Genomic DNA, 22,737 nt, shown 5'->3' on the forward strand with positions numbered 1-22,737 from the left:
AAAAAATTTGTGTTTACATTTGCTCAAATAGCAAAAGAAAAACGCCACAACAGCGTTTTCAGAACTTTCAAAAAGCGTAAAAAATAAAATATAGAGAGAGATTGATAATGGCAGTCAGAGGAGGGAAAGATGCCAACTTTACCGTCACAGCCGCTGTATTGGAAACATCCTCACAGCAGCGTTAACTAGTTTTTTTTGTAATATAATTCAAATATAGTGTTGTATGTACATGCGTTTAAAAAAAAAAAAAATATATATATATATATATATATATATAGGCTATATATATATATATATATATATATAAACTTATAAAGACCATTAAAACGCTTCATTACAGTCTGTGAAAAAGGTCCAGCTCGCTCATTGTGAACAAGGTCAGACGCTAAACATTTTCATAATGTGATTATGAAATCACCCCCCCCCCCCCACTTCATTTTTTTTTACTTCAATGAAAGGTTAGATTTGTGCAAATTGTTTGAATTAAAGATCAAAAGGATAAACAATGCAGATTTATTTTTTACAGCCATTTTTGATCATATTTACCAGAGATCTAAGTATATACCACAACTGTATATTTTTTACGAGTAAAATATCTCTGAAGTATATTCCCATTAATATTTACCTTTTTTTAGCACACCAGGGTGGAACATGAAATTGTCTAGCTATGACTTCTTGTTCACTGGAGTTTAAATATGAGGAAACACAAAGGCCAAATTCCCTTAATCATCCATCACAATGAGTAAAACCAAAGAATATAGTTCTGATTCTGATAGTAAATTATTTTACTTAAATGTTAGATTTTTGCACATTTTTTAATGAATGATCAGAAGAATATACAATGCCATTTTTTTACAGCCATTTTTTATCATATTTACCAGGGGTGCCATTAATTATTACCACAATTGTGTGTGTGTGTGTGTGTATATATATATATATATATATATATATATATATATATATATATTGTGTATGTGTGTGTGTGCGCGCGCGTCTGCGTGTATCCTGGCCTGTTGAGTAAATCCCATAGACTGTAAAAAGGTAAATCCTGAGTAAATCTGGCTTTTATTTCTGCCAGTAATGAAGCGTGCTTGTTTCGGTTTCTCTGATTGGACTATCTTTTTTGTTGACGTCATTGGTATGCGACGGCGCTCCAGCAGCAATGGGAAGATGCAGGAGGGAAAGAAAAGAGAAAAAGAAAAGAAACGGGGACATTCTGATCGAGAGCACAATGAAGTAGAGCTGAAGAGGAGGAATATTGAATCCAGCACGGTGGTGAGAAAGAGAGACTGGTTACGGTTTAATAGGCTACTTGCTGTTACGGGTAAAGTTGTCTTCATATAGCTAACACATAGGGCCAGATTTAATAAACACGGCAAAGTAGCGTGAGAGCAATAAAAAAAAAATCGCCGATGGGAGTGGAAAGGTCTGTGCGTGATCTACTGACGCGCAAATTAAAGAACACAGATACTGCCGGATCATTTCCATAATGACCAACGCAGTCTGCCAACAGCAGCGCAAATTAGCGCCTGGTGTAAGACCTTTTTTGGGGCGTTACATAATGGAGCAAATACGAGTAAATTGACTTGCGCAAGCCTTAGTAAATCACCTTGCGTGATTCTTTTAAATGCTCTCCAATACATGTTGTGTCTGAAAGGGAACTTAAACTCCTGAGTCCAACAAATGCTTTAAGGCCATCCGCAAAATAACCATGTCCACGCCTTTTCATCACTGCGTGTCTTTAGTTTCACTAATGAAAGCCTGTTGTGAAATGACTAGAGGTCAAATGTATGTATTTTATTTAAAACCCACGTCATTCTTAGCCTCCAAGTAAAACATCTCACACAAATTCTTTCTTTCTTTCTTTCTTTCTTTCTTTCTTTCTTTCTTTCTTTCTTTCTTTCTTTCTTTCTTTCTTTCTTTCTTTCTTTCTTTCTTTCTTTCTTTCTTTCTTTCTTTCAATTCACATGACATGACAGTCATATTATATTAATGGCCACTGTTGCTTTCTTTAATTTGTTTCTTATAAAGTATTAATTTTGCTAAGTAAGTATTAAAGTATGTATTTAACTTCTGTTAAATATGAAAGGAGCCCAGAAAGGAGAAGGAGGAGCCCGAGGTTCCTCGTGACCCTAGTGATCTGGAGGAGGGCGGACTGGACCTGAATAAGGCATTCAAACCCATCAGTGCCTACATGCAGGACCGCAAGGAGATGCTGGAACAGTGTTTTCATGTACTGGGAGAAAATAAACTCAAAAAGATGCTGCCGGATGAACTTAAGGTATGTTTATTTTGCTGACATTCATAATGCATCATTACATCTCTGATCAGATGAGCCTGTATGTGTTTGTTTTGGTGGAGTTGGCAAAGAATATAGTGTCAGAATGTGTCGATACAAAGACCATAGACAATATTATGAGAATGATATCAGCCCAATTTGTCATAAAAGTGGAATATGTATGATACAGGTGTCGTGCCATTTAATCCATTACAATTTTATATGGCCACATCAAATGTGAATTGGTTAATGACGTTAGTTTGGAACCAGAAATTTTTTAAAAAGCAGGCCATTCACTCTAATTAGTACTATTCCTTTGACAGCTCAAATTGCTGCAATTGCTTGTCACACTGTCTTGGAGAGTCAAATTTAAATTAGTTAATTAACCAAAGACAACACTAATCATGGTAACAAAACCATTGTCAGGTAGACAACATCAGTTTTTAGAGTTATGTTTTTAAGATTGCATTTACAATTAAACATTTAAGTTTGCTTTGGAAAATGAGTGGGTGAAAGCAAAACATAACAATAATTAAATTGTATAGCCTGTTATACTAAACACCTTGTTGTTTTTTGCTGCAGGACTGTTCTTTTAATGAGATTAAGAAACTGTGCTGGGATCAGCTGCAGGAACTCTCTGAGATTCATCTGCTGGAGATTTTGGAGGGTAAATATCCGATTCATCTTCACACTGTGTGAATTTTGACCTGTGTTTGAACACACAAACCAAACATTGATCATCATCTTGTCATGTTTGTTGTGTTTTAACCGAGCGGCAACCTCCCTGTCTCTCTTGAAACCAACACGGAAGTGACTTAAACTGCAATTCATCGACTGGCTGCTTGAGGCTGGATGCAAAAGGGAGTCAAATCTGCATCTCCCCCATGTTAAAATTTCCAACTTTACAGCAGAAAAAAATATGCTTACAGCCTGGTGCAAAAAGTGCACCAAAAATGTTGGTCTATGTAGCTAATTTTGCCCTTCATGACAACTGTGAGGGGGGTGATTTTTTTTATTTTAATTTTTTTTTTATTTTTTATATCGTTTAAATTATATTAAGCATAATTAAGGGCGTGGCCACTTGAGTGACAGGTGGATTGCCGCTGCTGTCACTACTTGCCGTTTGTCTGCTTTCTGTTAGCCGTCACTTTAGATAATTCCAGCTGCTGAACTTGGCATCTCTGCCGTGTTTGTGCTTTTTTCAGGATTATTTTATACAATTTAATACACGCATTATACCTACGCCCACACCGTTGGATTACGTTGTTGTCGAGTATGGAGGGAACAATAGGTGCTGTTTTTCAGTTGTTTTCCTCTGTGAACATGCATTAAAGGGGTCATATAATGCCATTTTTGTACAAGCTAATATGATTCTTTAGGGTCTAAATTAAAAGTTTGTAATATACTTTAATTAAAAATTCTCATTAGTATTGTAAGAAAACACTTATTTTACTTGGTCAAAAACAGCTCTGTTTTCAGCACGCCGTTTCAGTGCATATGACTTTAAATGATAATGAGCTTTGCTCACCCCGCCTCTCTGTTCTATGCGTACACCATTTGTAACTCAATAACACAATAACCATAACGCGTTGTTCAGTATAAACGTGGGATTATGAATTATATTGAGAACGTCATACATAGAAAACATGCCGTAATGTACCCCTGAGTGTAAACCTTAGACGCATTCATTGTGAAGCCTGCAGCTAGCGATTTGCAAAGATTAATATATTAATATAAAGTTTAAAGGCCATCTTTCAATTTAATTGTATAACTTAATTTATACAGAATCTTGTATGAAAATGTCAATTTAAAAAGACATGCATAAGAATACATATGTTTTACAACACCCACAGGCAGAAATTCAGGAAAAAGTCTACCTATTCTAAGCTAGGCTCAAAAAACCGCCCTTTTCCAGAGAACGCGTCATATGACGCAACGACAGGCAAACAAATAGGCGTTGCTGCCCTGGTTCTCAGTGTGGGTTTACGTAGTCTGAGAGGTGGTACAGAAAATAGAGCTTGTAGTTATCGTTATAACGTTAGTTGAGTTGGTTTGAATTGTCACAATGGTGAATTCTTGTGTTTGTTTTGGATGCAACCACTCCAACTTGTCTGGTCATCGGGTCCACCGATTTCCAAACAAGAAACACAAAGATTTCCGTGCTTGGATACGTTTCGTCCAGGCAAAGAGAAGCAATTTCTCTGCCTCCTCGGTGACAAGACACACGGTGGTATGTGAAAAACACTTCACACCGGATGGGAACGGGCGGTAATGGTCAGAAATTCGGCGGGAACGGGTGGTAATGGTCAGAAATTCGGCGGGCGCGGGCGGGAACGGGTGGTAATGGTCAGAAATTCGGCGGGCGCGGGCGGGAATGGTCAGAAATTCGGCGGGCGGGAACGGGTGGTAATGGTCAGAAATTCGGCGGGCGGGATCGGGTGGTAATGGCATTTATCTGCATGCCTTACACCCAGTCCACTTGACAATAAAAGATCCTTGTAACAATGACTATATTTACATGAACAGCATATTCCCGTCCTAACCGGAACACTAACTGCTTTCATACACATACTCCGCAGTACATGCGAACTCATTTACATCATGTCCGTCGGAAATACTATGGGAGTAGTATGACAGCCGGCTAAGTTCGGAAAATCTGGGATCTAAATTAAACATTTTAAGACGCATGTTGCTAGCATAGATGGTGACAATATACATGGATGCTTGAAAAACAACAAAGTCGACAGCAATATTGCTAAATACGATTTATTAAAGATACTGCAATGTGATAAACATGGAGACAACGTTAGCCACAATTAGCTAGCTATAGCCTGTGGTCACTCACCAAGACACCTGCCCGATTCTCCTCACACCACAACTCGAGTTATCTCTCTCCTCTGTCCATTTACCCTTCCCCTTAACTCTGCCTGACCCCTCTCTCGCCTAGGTGGCTCATAATTATACGGCAATAGCCCATCGGAAGAGTTGACATGAACTCCTACTGCAACCTCTTCAATGGCTGACTCCATTACGAAGAGATGAGATTTACCGGCCGTTGCGTCACGTCCGATCAGAGCGTTTTTGACAGCGGAAGTAATTTTACTCACAATTTCTTTTAAAAAACTTTTTTAATGCACATTTATGATTAATTTCTTCACGCAAATCGAGTTTCTACACCATTTATCTACACATCTATTCACAGGGATCTTCAACTTGAAAGATGGGCTTTAATAAAACGTTACACTCACTTCCGTTCTTCTGGAGATTCAGCAGGAACACGAATAGCTGGTACCGATCCTTTTTTCATGAGCAGCTTCTTAGCAAATCCAGCTTTATACTGACCCTCGTTTATAAAGCATTCTTGTGTGTGAAATGATTCGCGCAAACAAGAGAGCATTGACGTTGCTCGTGGGGAATATTCCCTTCGAAAACAAACACAGCCACTGCGTCTTCAGCGGTTCGGATTTAGGAACATTAAAATGACTGCTGTGTTCGTTATTACACCCAAGAACAGAACACCACAATCGCTTAGACGCCATTCTGCTCATAGACAGTGCTCCAGCATATCAACAATGACCGCGCCGGTCCGCGCAGACTATGATTGACAGCTCCCTCATGAGCGAGGGCGGGTCTGTGTTGAAACGCTCATGTCAATCAACAATCGTGGGAGGGGCGTGCGAGCTTGTGACGTCACAGGCTCGAACGGCTCGATTTGAGGCAGGGGAAAACATATAAGCAGATTAAAACAAAACCACTGGATGGATTTTTATCATTATATGATGGTTGTGTACAGACACTGCCAACACACATTTCAGTACAATCAACTTGTAAAAGTGCATGTACCATTATATGACCCCTTTAATTGATGTCTGACAATTCCTTTGCTTTTTGGAGTTTTCAGATTTAAAAACTTCAATAGAGGCTACACCCGTTCTGCGGTACCGTTGATCTCACGGAACAGATATATGCTTATTTAACTTTTTAGTGTTAAATAAAAAGTAACTGTTGTAAAGTTGACAAGATGGGGGTGGTGGATGGAAGAAGAACACAGGGTTGGCAGTTTGGAAACTCGTGGTTTTTATTTAACTCTTCTCAAAATGAAACAAAAGCTTGCGCACACAGCATCTCAATACAGCATAAAATAAAGTTGCTTAAATCAGCAATTCTCCTTGTCTCCGTCCGTGTGCACGAGTTCCCAGGTCTCTCTCTCTCAAACATTCTCCGTGGATCCTCTTTATCCTGTCTCTCCACACCAATCACTGCAATTAGACACAGGTGTTCATCATTTGCACTTAACCCGCTTACAAGCCGCTCGTTTCCTACCTCTCTCTCTCACTGCAGTACCAGCTGGACCACGCCCCCCTTGCCACATACCCCCACCACCCGACTCAGGCCGGGGAGCCATCCGGCCTGCAGTCCCCCCCCCCCCCCCCCCACCTCCATTTCTGGAGAGGAAGTCGGCTACCACCATTTGGGCCCCCGGCCTGTGGATCACCTTAAACTTAAAGGGTTGTAATGCCAGATACCAACGGGTGATCCGCGCGTTGGTATCCTTCATGCGGTGGAGCCATTGGAGAGGGGCATGGTCCGAGCAGAGGGTGAATTCCCGCCCCAGGAGATAGTATCGGAGGGTGAGGACGGCCCATCTGATCGCCAGACACTCCTTCTCAATGGTGCTGTACATGGTCTCTCTCTTTGAGAGCTTACGACTGATGTACAGCACCGGCCGCTCTTCACCCCCTACCTCCTGTGACAGGACCGCACCCAGCCCTCTGTCTGAGGCATCCGTCTGCAAAATAAATGGGAGAGAGAAGTCAGGAGAATGTAAGAGCGGCCCGCCACATAGAGCAGCCTTTACCTGGGACCGGTAAAGTCCGTCCACTGGACCGGATCTGGTGCCTCCTTTTTAGTGAGGTCAGTCAGCGGGCTGGTGAGGTCCGAATAATTAGGCACAAACCTTCTATAATATCCTGCCAGCCCCAGGAACTGCCTCACCTCATTTTTGGTCTTCCCAAGTGGAAGCCCAGATACCTGACCTCCACCCGCCCAACCGCACACTTCTTCGGGTTGGCCGTCAGCCCCGCCCCTCTCAGCGACCTCAGGACCGCCCGCAGATGCTGCATATGGCGCTGCCAGTCATTACTATAGATGATAATGTCATCCAAGTAAGCAGCGGCATATGCAGCATGGGGCCGGAGGATCCGGTCCATGAGCCGCTGAAAAGTGGCCGGAGCCCCGAACAACCCGAAAGGAAGAGTGACAAATTGGTGTAATCCAAACGGCGTGGTGAAAGCGGTTTTTTCTTTGGATAGAGGAGATAAGGGGATCTGCCAATATCCTTTAGTTAAATCCAGTGTCGAATAAAATCGAGCAGTACCCAGCCGATCAAGTAATTCGTCAATACGTGGCATTGGATAGGCGTCGAATTTCGACACAGCATTCACCTTGCGCTAATCCACACAGAATCGGACGGAGCCATCCGTTTTGGGTACCAAAACTATCGGGCTCGCCCAATCACTGTTGGATTCCTCTATCACCCCCATTTCTAGCATTGCCTCTAATTCAGACTGAACAACCTTTTTTTTGTGCTCAGGTAATCTATATGGCCGGCTGCGCACTACGACACCTGGCTCTGTCTCAATGTGGTGTTGAATGAGGTCCGTTCGACCAGGCAGGGGCGAGAACACATCCGCAAATTCTGCTTGCAACTTGGCTACATCAGTGAGCTGGGACGGCGAGAGGTGATCTCCTCCTGAAACCAGAGCCAAAGATTGAGGTTTTGTGTTTGCTTCTGGCCCGAGATCTTCCTCTCCGCTCACCGCCGTCGCCAGCATCACTGACTCCGCCTCATTCCATTTTTTAAGGAGGTTGAGATGGTAAATTTGATGTGCCCCGCCCCGGTCTGTGCGAACCACCTCATAATTGAGATTTCCGACTTGCCGTGTGACCTCAAACGGTCCTTGCCACTTTGCGAGTAATTTCGAGCTAGAAGTGGGAAGTAATACGAGAACTTTCTCTCCCGGTGCGAATTCGCGTAATCTAGTTCCCCTGTTGTATAGCCGGCTTTGTTTGTCCTGAGCCTGTAACAAATTCTCCATGGAGAGCCGCCCCAAAGTGTGGAGTTTTGTTCTCAGTTCCAGGACATACTGAATTTCATTTTTACTGTTCGAAGGTCCGTCCTCCCAAGCTTCTCGCAGGACGTCCAGCACCCCGCGGGGCTGGCGTCCATAGAGAAGCTCGAATGGGGAAAACCCAGTGGAGGCTTGCGGGACCTCGCGCACAGCAAACAAGAGGGGTTCTAGCCATTTATCCCAATTTTTGGCGTCTTCGTGAACGAACTTACGAATCATGGTTTTCAAAGTGCGATTAAATCGTTCCACCAGTCCGTCTGTTTGTGGGTGGTAGACGCTGGTGCGAATCGATTTAATGCCCAATAACTCGTACAGCTCGCGGAGAGTCCGTGACATAAACGCCGTGCCTTGGTCGGTGAGAATCTCCTTTGGGATTCCCACCCGGGAGATAAAATGAAACAGGGCGTCCGCCACACTCTTCGCAGAGATGCTGCGGAGTGCCACTGCCTCCGGGTATCGTGTTGCATAGTCCACTAGAACTAATGCAAAGCGATGCCCACGTGCAGACCGTTCTAATGGCCCGATGAGGTCCATACCAATTCTCTCGAAGGGGACCTGCATCAAAGGGAGAGGGCACAAAGGTGCTTTTGGAGCGACCGGTGGGTTAACCAACTGACATTCACGACACGAAGCACACCACCGGCGTACGTGCTCATGAATGCCCGGCCAGAAAAATCGAGTCATTAGACGGTTTAGTGTCGCCGCTTGTCCTAAATGACCAGCCATTGGATTACAGTGAGCCGCCTGGAAAAGCATTTCCCGACGGCTTTTTGGTACCAACAATTGGGTTGTATCCTGTTTGAGCTGAGTGTCTTGGGTCACTCGATACAACCGATCCTTTATCAGAGCAAAATAAGGATAGACGAGCGGTCGATCCGGTTGGAGCAGCTGACCATCGATAGAACGGACCTGTTCAAAAGCGTTTTTGAGCGTTTCATCCTGGGACTGTTCCAGGGGAAAATCATCGTGCTGTGTAAGAATGGTTCTCTCGATAGCACTCCGTTCCCCTGAATCAGTAACCAGTGGTCCTGGTTCAGCCTCTCCCACCTGAGCGACCGCCCCCCCTTCCCCGCTCTCTATTTTCCCAAGAGACATCCGCACCTAAATATCCCAATAATACCCTAAAACCCGGCCAATTGGTTCCCAAAATGAGCGGATGTCGGAGGTGTGGATTAACCGCCACCTCCACCCTATGTTTTTGTCCCCGAAATTGAATATCCACTGGTACTATAGGATAACTCACCACATCCCTGTGCACACACCGTACTTTAACCATGCGGCTCGTATCCAATGCCCCCGATTGAATCAGGCTTTGATGTATTGAGGTTTGGTTACAGCCCGAATCCACCAAAGCCTGATAAGTACCCCCCTTAATACTCACAGGTACTTGGTACAGGCCAGCTTGATCGGGGGCAGCCTGTGGAGTGTCCGGGACCCGGACTAATGTCCCCACCTCCATCTCCGGACACCGGTCAATAAAATGCCCTGGGTCCCCACACCGCCAACAGGCCGGCCCAGGCCTACCCGCCGCCCTAGTGGTAGAAAGTGGGTTAAGGGATTGATGTGGAGAGAGAGGAGGTGGAGAGCCAGACATAGAAAACCCGCCGGGTGGTCCCGAGCCCCTCGGCGGTGCGCGCTGGCCAGCCGACAGTCCTGCTGGTGGTCCACTTTTCCAGCGGGGCATCGGACGCGGCGGGGCACCTGGCCGGGACCTGGGTAAAGGGATAGGTTTAAAGGAGGAGAGAGAAACAGATGGGAGGGGTCCGCCAACCCCTGGGCACGCCACCATTTGATCCTCTGCCAGGTGGATGGCCTGGTCCAGCGACGTCGGTCGGTGGCACTGGACCCATTGTGCAGTTTCCCTTGGCAGACGGGCGACGAACTGCTCCAGTACCACCAGGTCGAGGATGTGATCGACGTCGCTCCCCTCGGCCATCAGCCATCTGCGGCAGGCGTCCCGGAGCTGTTGCGCCATCACAAAGGGTCGGCCGTTTTCCCCCAGCTCCACAGATCGGAAGCGTTGTCGATGTTCCTCGGGGGTGCGGCCGACCCGCTGAAGGATGGCGCGTCGAAGATCTCCATAGACCAGGAGGTTGGCGACTGGTAGCTGCTGTGCGGCGATCTGGGATTCCCCTGACAGCAAGGGAATGAGCCGCACTGGCCAGTCCGTTTGGTGCCACCCACATGCCTCTGCGGACTTCTCAAACAAATCCAAAAATGCCTCAGGATCGTCCTGAGGGCCCATCTTCTGCAGAGGCATATGCTGGGCCGGGGTCGATGGTGGTCCCGCGGCCCGAACCTCCCGGTCCATCCAGCCCCGGAACAACTCCCGGTCCTCCTGCTGGGCTTGGACAATCACCCGGAAACATCTTTCCTGATCGTCCCTGAGGCCCAGCAGAGCTTGGTGTTGTTCCTGGTGCAGCCCCACGAGAGATTGAATTACCTCCGCAAACGGCGATCCTGGCACGGACATGTTGGCGGCGGGCCTCGTTCTTCTTCACTCCCGGGTTTCGGCACCAGTGTTGTAAAGTTGACAAGATGGGGGTGGTGGATGGAAGAAGAACACAGGGTTGGCAGTTTGGAAACTCGTGGTTTTTATTTAACTCTTCTCAAAATGAAACAAAAGCTTGCGCACACAGCGCCTTCACCGTATCTCAAAACAGCATAAAATAAAGTTGCTAAAAATTAGCAATTCTCCTTGTCTCCGTCCGTGTGCACGAGTTCCCAGGTCTCTCTCTCTCTCAAACATTTTCCGTGGATCCTCTTTATCCTGTCTCTCCACACCAATCACTGCAATTAGACACAGGTGTTCATCATTTGCACTTAACCCACTTACAAGCCGCTCGTTTCCTACCTCTCTCTCTCACTGCAGTACCAGCTGGACCACGCCCCCCTTGCCACAGTAACGTCAGATGAAATCCCTGCAGGTGTCAGTGCTTTCTCCGTACATGCAATAAATGCACATCCCGCCTCTTTGCCCATTTTCTGTTTCCCTGGACGCGCATTGATGCGCTGCCAAGATGGCGGTGGCCGGCTCCGCCCACTTTTGGCTTCAAAAATGCTCTTCAGAAACCTACGGGTGACGTCACGAACACTACGTCCATATTTTTGTACAGTCTATGGCTTTTAAGCCCAGGTTGCCTCATTTATCATGTCATAATTTGCTTTGTGTAGCACAACTTGGAGAAAATTGGAATAGCGATTCTTCTGATAAATGAATAAAATGGCCTCAAAAAGAAGCCACTGCATCACATGAATCATACAAACGCATAACATTTAATACAATACATAAACACAATAAAAACATAACATAGATTTCTCAAACTCGTATACGCATACCACAACTCACAACTGTCAAACAAATGCATGAATCACTAGCCCAGTGCAGCTGGCGAAAATATGATGCAGAAAATAGCCTTTCTGGTTATGCAGCTGCATGATGGGGGCTGTCAGCATGCAGAAACATACTTTTTTTACCGTAATTGAGCGTGGTCATTTGTAAATTGAAAGTGTCTGGCTTCCGGTGTCATCTCATAAATGCTTGTCATGCTGCTTGATATTGCAAGCTGGTATTTCTTAGCATATTATTTTAACTCTTTCCCTGCCAACGTTTTTTAATCATTTCAACAAAACTTTCATGGCCCTCTGAATATTTAGTTGAGCATGTGATATATCGGTAATACTTTACAATAAGGTTAATTATTTAACATTAATAAATGTATTATTTAACATTAATAAATGTTAAATAAATCTTTGTTAATGTTAGTTAATATAAATACAGCTGTTCAATGTTTGTTAGTTCACAGTGCATTAACTAATGTTAACAGATACAACCTTTGATTTTAATAATGTATTAGTAAATGTTGAAATTAATATTAACTAAGATTAATAAATGCTGTGGAAGTATTGTTCATTTTTAGTTGTTGTTAACTAATGAACCTTATTGTAAAGTGTTACCGATATATCAAAAGAAAGAACAGGGGGGAAAAAATTATTCTAGTGATTGCGGTGTCTTCATTCATTTTTTTTTTTTAATCAATAATAAAAAGCAACATTTTGAACAAAAAGCTGAGAAAATTGCGTTTTTGGCAAATGATAAGTCTGGGTCAGATTTAGAATGATGATCAAAACATAGATGGAGTCCATCAACACCACCAAAGCTTCACAGTCGTTTCCTCTTCATGGGTTCGACATTTCCTTCGGTAACTTTAGGCAGTTTTGATTTATATGCAGTTTCGCTATCTTTGTGGGGTCTCTCCATAGACGTACTGTTTTTTTTTTTTATACTGTACAAACTGTATATTCTTTCCCCTTACACTAACCCTACACCTAAACTTACCCATCACAGAAAACTTTCAGCATTTTTAAATTTAAAAAAAAAAAAAAAAAAAAATTAGAAAAAATCATTTAGTATATTTATTAATGCATTTCCCTCGTGGTGACCGCTGGCTGGTCCCTGCAATACACACACACACACACACACACACACACACACACACACACACACACACACACCTTTCCCTTATAGTTGATCACTTATTCCATCTGCAATGAAGTTATTAAATGGCATTAACACATTCTTAAACCGGTTTAGTCTACAGTTTGGCATTCTAAACCTCCTACCTAGGTTTCAGAATGTTTGTTGTTTCTTTTAGAATTTTGTATGGCTCCCTTAGCATTGATTTTTAATACAAGGTCTGCAGATATAAGTGTTCCTTTTTGCCCATAAGCCTAGACATTAGCTGTGCTGGCAGGTAAGCTAATCACATTCTCCAAGACAGCCTGTTAGAACAACATGATCTTGCTACTCACACCATAGTCTAAGCCTTCTAAAAAAAAATGCAATCTGTTGTAACCTAGATCATAGGTTTTTAACATTGATATGACTGTGATCTCTAATTAACTTTAGATCAAAAATCTCAGTTTTCTTCATTCACAATAAGGTGATGGGCATCACACCACTATACTAACTGTTAGAGTGGTAAGATGATATATTTTGATGAGCGAGTGGCTTTGCTCACACAGCCATTTGTGTACAATGTAAAGAGAACTTGGGAGCCCACACACCCTTTGGGGCTCTTGAACTGATGACTTGAGGATCAGAAATTGCCTTATTAAATTGTATAATTTTATAATTAACCTTAACATGTTGAGTTATATTAGTTAAAACACTGAGTACAGGTGGGGTTTCTTTGGGCTCAGCATAATCACAGATCTTTTTGCAAGAGGAGGACTCTGCAAGTCTAGAGAACGTTGAACGTTGATCTTTAGTTGTATATGACTTATTGTTCGGATGTATGATAACATTCTTTTTGGTGAGTACATTATCCACACAGAAATGTAGGCTATATAACCCGTTATTTTCTCTGTAGTCAGATCAATGTCCATATTATTAAAAATGTGCTTTTTTGTTTATTTATTTTTTTTAAACTCCAGATTTGCTTTGCTTGTTTATCAGGCTGCACAATTTGGCCAAAAATTGTGATTTATATATCACAAAAGTTGATATAAGTCTATGCAGTGTCCTCACTAATATAGTGAAACAAACATGTGTGTTTGTAGGACGTATTATAAAACCATTTCGACAGGAACGAAGACCCTTAAGTTCTGTATGTATGTGCTTGAAGGTTTAATCAAAACGGCTTTCAATGTTGCATTTAAGTTGCGGAATTCAAATTAAAACATGTCTCCAAAACAAATATTTAATGGCAAACATGCTGAAGATTAACGGCAGACTGTCACTTCATTATAAGCTGTTCCCTCAAAACGGTAGTTTTTTTTTAGCATACTGAAGTCTTTTCTCCATTAGCTCACTTAAGTTTTGAAAATGATGTAATCGAGTTGGTCCCACTAAACCTATTATTTATTTGTAATGTGCATATGTTTTTAATAGTTTTGAAAACATTATTTGTATGCATACAACTAGTGAATATACATCAGTATTTTAATGTTGTAGCGTTCCATAACTTTTGATTCGATTGTCATTCTCAATGCTGCTTGTAATTTCTGTCTGACAATAACTGATTACTGATAAGTCTGCTATCTTTTTCTTGTGATGAAGGCTTTATTTTTATTTTTTGTTTGAAAAGGTAAAGAGTTATCAGTCACTGCAGCACCTGAAGGGAATAACTTAACAGACAGTCAGTAAGTCAGAACTCTTAGATTTATTTATTAAACTAAAATTTAAACTTGTTATTGAACTTTTGATCATGTGTTCATTAATATTTACAGGCAGGACAGTAATGTGGACTCCACTTCCTCTCTGAAAGAAAATCCTGAAATGGAAGAAAAACAAGGTAAATAATTGATTAGAGGGGCACTTTGTATTATTTTAACATTGATAAAGATGTGTGCATCTGCAATGGCAGTGCTGGGTAGTAACTGATTACATGTAATTTGCATTACGTGGTCAGATTCCAAAAATTACGGTAAGTACTTGTAATTAGATTATATTACGGTTTAAGATAACCGTAATCAGACCCAGATATGTTTTTATTGATTATACAATGGCAGTAAATTATTAATAATTCATTGATTATACCTACTACTTTTTTATATTTTACATTTTTCCTTTTTAAGAAAGCCTACTACATATAAATGTTCACTAATATATGTTCAGTTTTCCAGGTTGCACACACAGACCACCCACTAGTCATGTGCCTATCACTGAAAACTGAGACCAATACAGCATATGATCACTGGATTTACAGAATCATTTCACTTTTAATAAATGTTTTCTCAACATTGCATATCTAATTAATTCCGGATGAACACATTAACTATTATTTGAAATATGACCCATTATAAATATATTATCTTTTTCAGTATTACTATTGTTGGAAGGCTTTTGTCTTTCAAACTTATTAAAATGTACAAATTTACGTCATTTCATATTTACATGCAATGCAGGGATTCCCCAACTTTTTTGTCAGCTGAACCTCTTTGACCTGATATATTTACTTGAAGTACCCTTTGAGATTTTTTTATTAATAAGTTAGGTCAATAATAAAATTAAGTCAATAATAATAAATAATAAAAGTAAGTTCACGGTTCTCTAATGTTGGTAAATGGTCACATGACATGCTGGTAAACAAATAAAATATTTCATCTTTTTAGTAAGTTTTATTTTGATTGTTTTATTTAAAAAATGTTATTACTATTTTTGTTAAAGTTTTTGGATTTATTTAATAGCTTTTCATTAAACTCCCAAACCCCTACAGTTCCTTCACACACCTCAGTCTGGCAACTCCTGTCGTAAAGTAATATTTAATGCACTTTATGTTGTTTATAACAAAGAATGGATTTAGGGGTGTCCCGATATACCGGTGATATTCAAAGCATGACATATCGATATCATGTTAATTAAGGGTGTGACAATATTGGCAATAACCATATCATATAATATTTTAAATGAATAGTACACATATGATAATAGGACACGTAAATAATCTAGCGCCAGTACCTGGTTGACATTTTTTTCAATTAATTGACAATAGGTACAAATATACACAATAGGTGGCAGTAAAGCATAAGACGCAGCACGTTCAGCTGCTACTAACATGCACAATCATGTCTTCCAATAAGACCCACACTCCAAAAAAGTAAGCTTGCCAGTATGGGAGTTTTTTAGATTTAGAGAAAATGACTCGTCAGACCCCAGTCAGCAGGACATATGTAATTATAAGTACTTTTTAAAATATTTACACATTAAAAATGTAATTAAAACAATTGCATGATAAGAATTTGAAATATATGAACAAATATAGCTTCAAAACATTAAAGCTAGTAAATAATAAAGAGTAAATGTATTTAAAGAAAGTATATTTATGATGCAATGCTAATCGATATAGCCTTTATCACTGTTGAATACTATGAAATATGAAAAATTATTCCTCATTCTGTGATAAGAAGCCACATCAGTTTACAGGAAGTTATTTCAATCATTTGACTGACGCTGTAACACTATTTTGGAGAACAATATGGGAAAGATATTCCCATTAATTGTATTTTGACACTGTGCTAAGCAAAAAAAAAAAAAAAAAAGGTTAGCATTGCATCTCTAAATGAAATCACATAGCATGGTCTTAAAATGTTCAATAAATGAATTGCATCATTGATTTAATTAATTCTGATGATATGATAACAATAGTGTTTTTTTTTTGTTTTTTTAAACGAATCTATAATGTTTGAAGTCCAAATAAGGCTTCATGAACTATATACTATGTATTTTAATTTGGTAATGCCATTTATTGGATTTGTGTTCCAAATGGGGAACGCAAGTTAACAGGTTAAGGTATTAGTTTTTTTTTTTATTATTCTCTTGAACTTGACAGTATTTTCTCTCTCCTGATTATTTATTTGGCTTTCTCTGGCTTCTTTGACAATGCCTGTCTCACTTATTGTAATTGTTGTATGAAATGGTGTAATTCATTGGCCAAAAAAAGAAAGCAAAACACAAAATAAACAAAAATGCATTTGACTGATAACAGTTTTTTTTCAAGGTTTCTATAGATATTAAGATGTATCTTTACTGTGAATTCTTTTGTCCACGATAAGCGTGGTGTGTAAAACCTGATATCGTGACAGCCCTAAATGGAAGATATTTTATTTCTCTTTGCATTTTTATATCAAGTAATCTACCCAGCAACAGTCAGTTACTGATTTCAAATTACATGACAAAAATTGTAGTTAGTAATGTAATCTTGATTTACTCGTTTTAGGTAATATATTCTGACTACTTTTTGATTAACAAATTAGGTCAAAAGTAATCTAAAATGTAATCACATTCATTTGAATAGGATCATCTTGTACCGTACTGATATAAAAATACAAAGAGAAAGACAATATATTCCATTCTTTATTAACAAATGAAGTGTGTTAAATATTACATTACATCAGGGTCTCCCAGACTGGAGTTCATGATGGAACTGCGGGGTTCGTGAGTTTAATGAAAAGCTAATGAAAAGTTATTTAATTAAATCATAAAAAATAATAATTTTAAAATAAAAATATAAAAATAAAACACTTACTAAAAAATATCTGCAAATGCTGTGTGGATCTCAGCTTTCAGTGATAGGCACATGACTAGTGACTGGTCTGTGTTTGCAATTACACAAACCTGGAAGACCTGAATCATATATATATATATATATATATATATATATATATATAAGCAGTAGGGTTTAATTGAAAGGAAAATTCAAAATATAACAAAGTAGAATCAATGAATTATGAATAATTTACTGCCATTGTGAGAACAATGTAATCAATAGAAAAGTAACTAGTCTGATTTTGAGTATTTTCAAATGTAATATAATCTAATTACAAGTACTTAATTTTTGGAGTGTGATTTATGTAATCCAGATTACTTGTAATCAGCGACTACCCAACAGTGCATAATGGTCACATCACAGCATGTGCAATGTCCAGTATAGGGATCATAGTTGATGCGTGATCCGTACGGACCAGGCACCATGATTCGAAACGCATGTGATTCTCGAATTAATTGCAAAGTTTAACCATCATAGAGTGAAAGTTTATCATCAGCACATGTTTTAGGGCCTGTCAGTTTAAACATTCAAGCGATTTTAAACTATTTGAGCGCACAAAGACGCGAAAGAGAACTGTTTTCTGTGCACACACAGCACGCAAACACAGAATTCCGTTCTCTTTCTCGTCTATTTGTGCTTGAACGGACAAATACATGCTAAATTAAATCAAAATGTCTGTCTCCGAGTATCCTCATAAACTCAGTCGCTTATGGCTTACATAAGCAATTGAGAAAGAAAACGGATGCGTATAATTATATTGGATCAGTGCAGCTCTTAAAGTGACAGCAGCTTAATATACTGTCTGAGTGAGTCCTTTATAATCTTTGTTAAAGCTAAAAAAGAGATTTTGTTTGATTAACATTTTTTTTCATTTATACATTGAAGACTATAACCGTATTCAGGTACAGAAATATAATAATCAAATGTAAAATAACACTGCAGACTTGATCTGGTGAAACTGTTTTCATATCGCAATATAGCAGAAAAACAAAATATCGCAATGTCAATTTTTTCCAATATCATGCAGCCCTATTATAGATTTTAGACTTATTTCTGAAAGTTTTAATGAGTGAAAATCAGGCTTTAATGAAAGTGTGCATTTGTGTGTATCTCAGGTGCGGGTTCTGGAGAAGACAGTGATGTTCTCAGCATCAATGCAGAAATTGACGACAGTGACATTGAGGGTCATAAAGTCATCAAAGCTGAAGAATCAGTGATCAGAGATGAAACTCTGCCTCCCGCCCCAGTCATGCAGTCAGCTGAGCCGAAAGTGGAGCTTCAGCAGGACATTGATAGAAGCGTCAGTGAAATTCTGGCTCTGACGTCCTCTGAACCCAGCAAAGATTTGAGGACAGAATCACTGGATAAATCAGCCACGATAGAAAATGCTCTGGCAGCTCCAACAGAGCAGCCGTCTGCTCAACAGCTGGAATTACTGGAGCTGGAAATGAGGGCAAGAGCCATTAAAGCGCTCATGAAAGCGAGTGAGATCAAGAAGCACAATAACTGCTAATTTGTAGAAAGCCATAGACATTACATTTTTACTCAACTTCATAATTGCTTTAAAATGATTCTCTTTTTGTCCCTAAACACTTTTAGTCCCTAAAATGTCAGTACATGATGGCTTTAGGCCCAGATTGAGAAAATGTGTTGATTTTGATATAATAAACTGTTTTGTTCTTTGAAGTGAAGAAAACTACAAATGTTCCAAAATAATAAGTATGACAATGAAGCACTGTAACACATACCTAGCCTAGCATACTTGTTTCCTAATAAATGTTTATAATGCTGCATTTGTTAATATAACAACTTACAAACGAGAAATGCTACAAACAGTTCAACATAAAGAATAAGTAACATTTGAAATTCCAAAACACAAACAATAGAGAGTATGTGCTCGTTTTATAGTCCTTTTACAGAAATTGTTATAGTTGATAAACTGTACAGTGGTGCTTGAAAGTTTGTGAACCCTTTAGATGTTCTATATTTCTGTATAAATATGACCCAAAACATCAGATTTCCAGTCCTAAAAGTAAACCAAGAACCCAATCAATCAAATGAGACAATTATATACTTTGTCATTTATTTATGATGAATTATCACTAATTTCAATAATAGTCAATTTTGGTTTTCTCCAGATTTGCAAGGACATTTATCATAATAAGTCAAAAAACAAATCTCAAACAAAAATACAAGAAAATTCATCAGTGATCTCTAAGGTGATGTTCAGTATAGATATGATTTTCACTGCACTCAAAGCGCTTTACATATAGAAAGGGGGGGGGGGGGGAGGGGGGAGGACTCCTCAACCACCACCTATGTGCAGCATCCACCTGGATTATGTGACGGCAGCCATATTGCGCCAGAACGCCCACCACACACCAGCTTTATTAATGGAGAGGAGACAGAGTGATGAAGCCAATCAGTATAAATATATGGGGATGATAAGGCGGTCATGATGATGGACAGAGGCCAATGGGCAAATTTGTCCAGAATGCCCTTTGAAAAAGAGTAGGGGTGTAACCCCGCCATCCTGGCAAAATTAGCCAGGATTTTAAAACGACCAGAGTCAGGGCCTGAGTTTAACGTCTCATTGGAAGGATGGTGCTTGTTACAGTACAGTTCTCCATCACTGGGGCATTAGGAGCCACACAGACCTCAGGGTGAACACCCCCTGCTGGCTTCACTAACACCTCTTCCAGCAGCAACCAAGTTTTCCCAGGAGGTCTCCCATCCACTGACCAGGCTCAACCCTGCTTAGCTTCAGTGGGCAACCAGTCTTGGGCTACTGGGTGATAGCTGCTGGCATCCAGATTTCTTTGAATGGTATGGTATTCTCAAGACCAAGGATCAATAAAAATGAACCAGACTACCTTTATAATGATGTTGTAGAGTGCTACAAGTTATACTTTACACAGGAAAAGCAGACTGGGAAAGGCATTCTAAATGAGAGAGGGGGAAAAATAAGTCTTTTGGAGGACTACTTAATTTCCAAAAACCTGACATCCGTATACATGAACAAAATTGAAGTGCAATTAAAAAAAAAAAAAAAAAAACCTGATAATGAAAAAAATAGAGCGAATAACAAAGTAGAAGCCCAGAGTTTTACCTCTTGATCTTTTTGCTCTTTTGGCCTGATGAAGGGATGCCAGGAAAACTGTGTCCAATAGGGTCATTCATAATTGAGGAAGTATCTAAAATACTTTCGCGATCACTACCTCTGTTCTTTGGGAAAAGAAAAGGTTTGCAGAGACTGGTTCACTCAAAACTATGTCAAACTGATCTGGAGCTCCTAACTGGAACAATATTAGTGGTAAAAAACAAATAAAAAATGCTTACCACCAGCATTATAAATGATATATTTGAACTTTTTTTGTATCTCTCTTCCCTATACGTCTTCTACATTCCTCTGAAAATGTTCTCAAATGTCTAAATTATTTACCATGATTTAACTCATACTTTACATAAAGTGGTGATTGCTCTTTCTCAATATTACGAAGCCAATCTGGATTTCAAGGAGAGATTTGTTCAGAGAATCATTCAGCCCCACAGTCACCTAGTCGAGCAGTTAAATCACTTCAAATATAACTATTACACTGAATAGTAAAATCGATACAGTACATACCATAATACATTTTTAACACAATCAAACGTCATTACTGACAAATGTTTGGCAAATATGAAACCTGTTTTACTAGTCTGAAATATAAAGTATTACTTAACTTACAGTTTGATGTTGTAGGAAACAGGTCCTCTGATTTTGAAGCCAAGGTAGAAGGACAACATGTTTGTACACAACTTCCGGTTTGTGAAGGGTGACCTGAATCTGTTTCCCATCTCTAACAGCAATAATTGTACAAATAATTCTAGACCTCCCCATTGCTAGGCTGAAGACATTTGACTTCTACATTTTCATCTCCTTCAGTTAGGGAAAATACATTCTGTGAAACTCACTTTATTATTCACATAGACATTTAAGATGTATTTGTTATACATTGTAGTGTCTATACATTTATTCCAATAAAATAATATTACACTATCACTTGCTGTGCACATCTTAAGTGGGCACTTTGCATGCAGAATGCATGCCCGTTGTAAAACAATACACCAAGTTCAAACTGAGTTACTAGATCAGAATTGTGCATAATTTATCTTATCTAGCTGGTCTTGTGCAACTGGACTCAAATGCTGGTTTGATACAGACTACTGGTTTTCACATTCATTTTATTAGCCTAATGATTATAAGTACTTGAAATATGTAACAATAAAATTATACTGAAAGCAACCTAGGCCTGGTCTCGCCAGTCACTTGTTAATAATTAACAAATTGTTAATAATCCTGAATACTTCGGAATTCAAGCACAGGCAGAGCACAGACCAAAGTTTGGTATATCCTTTTAAAGGTGAAATGTCAGATTATTGTAAAATATATATATATATATATATATATATTTTTTTTTACAAAATATGTTTTTTACAAAGCATGTTTAACTCTAAATCAAAGCCAAACATCTGAACAAGTTCTGTGCCAAATTTTAGGTTGACATTGTGGTAGATTTTTTGAGAGGAGACGGAGTGATGAAGCCAATCAGTATAAATAAATGGGGATGATAAGGAGGCCATGATGATGGACAGAGGCCAATGGGCAAGTTTGTCCAGGATGCCCTTTGAAAAAGAGTAGGGGTGTAACATAAATATTAAATTCAATCTTTAAAACACGCATTAAAACATATGTAAAGAACAGAGCGTGTGTTTGGCATCGTATCACAAACGGAGAATCTATCGAAATGTATCTATTGCACTCATTTCTTTTGAAAAACAGGCACCAAATATGAAAACTAGTCTGAAAGCTTTCAAATGATAGTTTGTCATGATATTATTGTTATAAATGTGTAATCGCAAACATCCCACAGATGTGGGCGAGGGGCAGTCTTAAAAATAATGGTTAAAAACATTTAAATTCAGATATCTGTAATGTGTGAAAAGTATTGATATTAAAAGTTGGTTGTTTTTTTCATATTGTGATTTTTGGACAATTGTTTTGAATCCAATTAGGGTCAATTTGTCCCGCTCCAAAAAGGCTGTATCCAGAAATTGTTAAAGGGATAGTTCACTTTGAAATTACTTTTTGGTATGTTTTAGCTTACCTCAAGGGCATCCATGATGTAGGTGTCTTTGTTTCCGCAGTAGTTTCAATTTTGATATTTTTAGGTCAAACCGTTCTTGTCTGTCAGTCATATGGTCTATGGTAACTTCCTCAAAGAGCATGCACAGAGAA

General features: G+C 39.7%; 1 protein-coding gene across 1 annotated transcript; it reads left to right on the top strand.

Annotated features, from left to right (window-relative positions):
- Positions 1–1,115: 1,115 nt before the first annotated feature.
- LOC130082264 (caspase activity and apoptosis inhibitor 1) lies at positions 1,116–19,206 on the top strand. Its single transcript, XM_056247066.1, has 6 exons — positions 1,116–1,275; positions 2,090–2,281; positions 2,861–2,945; positions 14,499–14,553; positions 14,641–14,705; positions 18,575–19,206. The coding sequence occupies exons 1-6, from the start codon at positions 1,141–1,143 to the stop codon at positions 18,970–18,972; spliced, it is 930 nt and encodes a 309-aa protein (XP_056103041.1). The 5' UTR covers positions 1,116–1,140; the 3' UTR covers positions 18,973–19,206.
- Positions 19,207–22,737: the final 3,531 nt, after the last annotated feature.

The sequence above is a fragment of the Rhinichthys klamathensis genome, unplaced genomic scaffold (assembly GCF_029890125.1).
Source record: "Rhinichthys klamathensis goyatoka isolate OS25496 unplaced genomic scaffold, OSU_Roscu_1.1 h1tg000042l_1, whole genome shotgun sequence".
In the NCBI taxonomy this organism is placed as follows: domain Eukaryota; kingdom Metazoa; phylum Chordata; class Actinopteri; order Cypriniformes; family Leuciscidae; genus Rhinichthys; species Rhinichthys klamathensis.

Bases quoted from the DNA above. Each gene is read 5' to 3' on its own strand.
- LOC130082264 (XM_056247066.1), top strand. From the start codon at position 1,141: ATGCGACGGCGCTCCAGCAGCAATGGGAAGATGCAGGAGGGAAAGAAA. The intron at 2,282-2,860 runs GTATGTTTATTT...TTTTTGCTGCAG, and splicing joins TGCTGCCGGATGAACTTAAG to GACTGTTCTTTTAATGAGAT. The intron at 14,554-14,640 runs GTAAGTCAGAAC...TAATATTTACAG, and splicing joins AATAACTTAACAGACAGTCA to GCAGGACAGTAATGTGGACT.